The sequence below is a fragment of the Diabrotica virgifera genome, chromosome 9, assembly GCF_917563875.1.
Source record: "Diabrotica virgifera virgifera chromosome 9, PGI_DIABVI_V3a".
Classification (NCBI taxonomy): domain Eukaryota; kingdom Metazoa; phylum Arthropoda; class Insecta; order Coleoptera; family Chrysomelidae; genus Diabrotica; species Diabrotica virgifera.
In genome coordinates, this window is record NC_065451.1 from 142,124,051 (window position 1) to 142,129,100 (window position 5,050).

The 5,050-nt window shown below is 31.1% G+C and overlaps 1 protein-coding gene across 1 annotated transcript; it reads left to right on the forward strand.

Moving 5' to 3' along the window:
- Positions 1–565: 565 nt before the first annotated feature.
- On the forward strand, positions 566–1,258 carry LOC126891488 (uncharacterized). The gene has a single exon (XM_050660666.1). The coding sequence runs from the start codon at positions 566–568 to the stop codon at positions 1,256–1,258; it is 693 nt and encodes a 230-aa protein (XP_050516623.1).
- Positions 1,259–5,050: the final 3,792 nt, after the last annotated feature.

Consider the following 5,050-nt stretch of genomic DNA (forward strand, 5'->3'; position numbering starts at 1 on the left):
TTGTTGAAATCGATCTTATGGTCTAGATTGATTGTATGCTCTGCCAAAGCACACGTAGGTTTATTTAATCTACAGTCGCTTTTATGTGAGATTATTCGACTAGAATAAAAAAAAACTCAAAAAAAAACTCATTACTTTTGTTTTTGATTCTAATATTTTCATTTTTAACGACAGTTACTATAAACAAGTTTTTGGTACTCCAATGGGGTCCACCATCTCACCAATATTATGTAATTATGTCTTGGACGATTTGATTGAAGATTGTCTTCATCAAATTAATGTTGAAATACCATTCATAAAGAGATACATGGATGATTTGATCTTGGCACTATCTACAGACCTAATACAACCTACGTTAAATGTTTTCAACCAACAGAACCCGCATTTGCAGTTCACGTGCGAGGAAGAGGCGGAGAGATCCTTGCCCTTCCTTGACATGAGGTTGCACAGATGTGAAGGTAATGTGGTGAAAACACAATGGTATAGAAAACCAATATGTAGCAACAGATTCATAAGCTACCATTCGTACCATCCTCCTAGGATGAAAACTAATTTAGTCTTAGCAATGAAAGAACGTGTCAGAAGGTTGTCTCATCCTGACTATCTCCAACATGATTTAAACATTCTACGCAATATTTTTGTGGAAAATTCATATCCTCCAAGACTGATTAATAAATTGATTTGCAATGTTCCCTTTGTCAATAGGAACATTCTCACTGCTAGTACCATGTCACAACCAGGGCCTTTAGCTCAGAGTAACTCGGCGCAGACTAGTGTGTACTTTTATGCCCTTCCTTACATTCCGAAACTAACTATTGAACTTAGTAAAATTTTCAAGGAATTTAAAAACATCAAAATAGCTAACAAAAACATCAAAACTATACGTCAGTTATACAGTAAAATCAAACAACCTTTAACTACATTAGAATGCACAGATGTGGTTTACCGCATTGAATGTACTGAATGTCCAGCATCATATATAGGTGAAACCGGAAGAAACTTGTCTAGTCGAATAATCTCACATAAAAGCGACTGTAGATTAAATAAACCTACGTGTGCTTTGGCAGAGCATACAATCAATCTAGACCATAAGATCGATTTCAACAATGCTAAAATATTAGCCAGAGAAAGTAATAAATTCAAAAGAACGTTCCTGGAGATGGTACATATCAGCAAGAGTGATGACAACAATCTTAATAAGAGATCTGAGATCCAGAATCTTAGTAAAATTTATAACTATATATTGACTTTCGACTAGTCTGATTCTGCATCTTAGTAATCTCTTTTAATTTTCTTATTTATTTGATCAAGTTGATTATTAATTCAGTATATTTTTTCTTAACATATTTACTAAATACTGTTTTCTTTTTGATGAATAATAAAAACTTTTTTCAAATTTCCCGCTCAAATTAAGTTGGTAGTATTTGCAATCCGTTACAACTGCCTTTCATGGTTAATACTTTTTAAAAGTTTGTTCATAACTTTCTACTTATTTAAACAGTAAATCTCGCTTTTTGACTCTCTTTCTGTTCGTGAAATGGTTTGATCCAGACTTAAGACGACATGCATCATGTCGTTTTCATATTTTTTAATTATAAAATCAGTGTTTTTTAACTTTTTAACTACTTTAAATGTTTTATTTAATAAGTTCGTTTTCAACGTATGTCAGTTTTTTGCTTAATCTAGCATTCTTGGTAAGTTAAAACTTTGTATTTCTTTTTGAGTACTTAGCAAGTAATTTCTTTGTAGAACCTTGAAAAAGGAGGAAATTGCCTCCGAAAGCTTGGAACAGAATAAATAGTACGCCTTAGCACAGCCCTATTTTATTTTGACTACCACACCCAAAAAGAAAAAAGTATATATATATATATATATATATATATATATATATATATATATATATATATATATATATATATATATACACCCCAGTATGTTTTCCTCCTCCTTTCGGAAAGCAGCTATAAGTCGTCTTCCAGAAGGAGTGAGTATATGTACTTTTCGATTTGAGTATATCGCTTGAAACACCTTTATGATATGCAGTGTGGAAAAATATAAATCATTTTTTTTTGTTATTTTTTTAATCTACTATTTTTCTCTCCTCCTTACATTGTGCAATGTTTGAATCTTCCACGTGTATAATTACATTATCCATTTCTAACAGGTTTCGGTCTTCCTGAGTATATTTTTGTTACAAAATGCATTTAATAGATTAACCAACCTGTGTTGCCAGATTTAGACGTTTGTCTCGCCATGGCAAAATTTTAAAGGAACTGTGACGTCATGAAATCACCTGTTTATTCATAGTGATGCGTTTGTTTAAGTTTTATTTTTGATGTTATACCTTTGCTTTAATTTGGTTTTGTTTTGTGGTTTTTAACATTTAAATGAAATGAATACTTGTGGTGAATCTGATAATAATTATTATAAATATATTATTATCTCTGTTTTTAAAATGTTATAGGTATATTTTGTTTTAGTTTAATTGCGTTATGTACCTACTTTCGTTAATGAAAAAGTCGATTTCTAAAATAATATTAATGTCTGTAAGGTGTAAATTTTGTTTATTCTTTTGTTATTTAACTCGGGTTTCGTAAATTTGAATCAACATAACAAAGATATTTTAGTAAATTATGTTTTACTTCAGCATTTGCCCTAAAACGAGTTTGGAATCCTAAAGTTATTGATAAAACATTAATTCTTCAACTAGAAAAATCCATACTTATAAAGAATGTAGGCATCTATTCTATTTATAAATATGTGTATTATAATCAGATCCTGGAAGCTCGCAAGATTCTATTAGAAAACATCATCAGTTTTTTATTCATAAGTTCTCTTTATTCTTGTGGTAGGTATTTGTCATACCCCTATTGGGCTGGCCCACTTTGCACAAATTAAAAAACAACTGCGATAAATTACGAGCTATATATGAGAGTTTTGTACTTCTTTTGGGATGCTATCCTCATCCATTCTTTGTACGTGACCAAACCATCTTAGTTATATTTAGTTGATTTCCTCATTTATTGTATGTGTGACCTTCATTATTTCTCGTATCCGTTCATTGGTGACATGTTCTCTTCTTGATCTTCCAGAAATCCATTTCGGTGACCTCTAACATTTGTTTTGATTTTTCCTTCATATGCCATACTGTGCAGCTGTACGTTATAATGCTTTATACTACGGCATTATAGATCTATTTCTTGTTTTGATTGTTTATCTGCTTGTCCCAGAGTACTGAGCTTAAAAGCGTAATTGCTTTCCTGCCCTGAATATTCCGTTTTTAATGGCTCCGTCCAGTGTTCGTGGTTTTAGCTCCAGGTATTTATAATCGTTACATTTACTAATTGTTTCTCCTCCGTCTAGTAGCAAGTCCTGCTGCGTTCCATCGATATTCATATATTTGTCTCTTTGATCTCTAGTCTCCATTTCCTATATTCCTCTATTAGCTTTCTTGTCATGTAACAGATATCATCGTAGTCTTGTCATCGTTGTCTTAACCTCCCAAACAACCCTTTAATTGATTCAACAAAGAGAAAAACGTTGGGAAAGATTAAAATATTTATCGTACCGCAGATATAATTCGTATAGCATATAAAGTATAAGATTAAACTCTTAAAATTCGCGCATTTTGATTATTGAGCTACAACCCCCTCTCAAGAAAACCTACTCATCTTCCAGCCTTAAGAGAGAATTGAACTTAAAATGAATAAAATTAATTATTAAACATCTAATAAATTCCTTACTTGAAAAAACTTTTAATAGAAGAACCTTTCGATTTTTTAGGAAAAAGTGAAAAATAAAACAGACGCCATTTCCACAAAAATTAAAATATTTAGTAATCCCTATGCGACTTTTTTATTTTTGGCATAAGTAAGGACATCATAAATTTTGACCTGTTTATAGAGTTTTTTTTGACACAGAACGAAATTTATGTTTCTTTGTTAGCAAAGATTTTACTTGTCTTTTTTTTTATTTTTGAAGGGGATACAAAATAACCGAGACAGAAACACTTGAAGCCTAAATTTTACTGCGAAAACCATATAACCGGGGCCCTTTATTTAATCCTTTTAAAAAATGTATTTAAATTTAATAAAATTTTATAGCTATTAAAATTGCCTTTCAAATGGTTTTTGGATCAACCTGATATAATAAAAATTAACGGAGTTATGAAAAAAACAATAACATTTGCTTGGAAAAATGTTTGGAGCATAAATTTGGATGCTATCAACTTCTTCTGTAGCTCAGTTAATAGGTATTTCAAAGTACTTTGACAAGTGTTAAGTAAGTGTATGTTATAAAATGCACCGTTTTCTCGTTATTTAAGCTTGAACGCTTAGATTTGAGTAGGTACTCGCCGAAAAAAAAATATACATTAAATTAACTACTCGCTCCGTGCATGACTCCACAATTTGGCATTAAACATATACACATTTAAAATATTTGACGTTAATATGTAATATTTATTTGCCATTTTTGATTAAATTTGTTATACAGACATATAGTCTAAGATCCGAATAGGAGGTAGAAATGTACCCATCTGCTTGCCGGATGAAACATTTTTTTTATTAAATTTCATATATAGACAAACTCGACCAGCATGAGTTGTCTATCAAAATCGTGTCATAGCAATCCCTAAGGGGGAGGGCGTAGTTTTTTGCACAAAAAGGGCGAAAATCAACATATTTATTATTGTTAAATAATAAGCATAAAGCAAAAAATATGTCGACAGCGTTACCTCAAGGAATATCTAAAGAAATATATTGGGACCGTGCAAGTTCGGCAAAGCGACCTCTGTTTCTACGCTCTGTACTTTTATTCGCACTTTTAATTATATTGGCCAATTATATTAGTCCTGGTTGCTGGATAATTGTCAAGACCATAGTCCAAAAAAATAATAAGAAGAAAAAATAAGATGCAGGTTATGTTTAGCAAACGTAAACAATTGTGTGTAGTAAATAAAATCAGTTATTAAAATGCAGTACTGCAAGCAAAATACAATTAATTAAATTTACCTTTATATAATAATTGCATATCATATCAATATTGTGGA

Excerpts from the sequence above, each read along its gene's own strand:
- LOC126891488 (XM_050660666.1), top strand. The coding sequence starts at position 566 with ATGAAAGAACGTGTCAGAAGGTTGTCTCATCCTGACTATCTCCAACAT.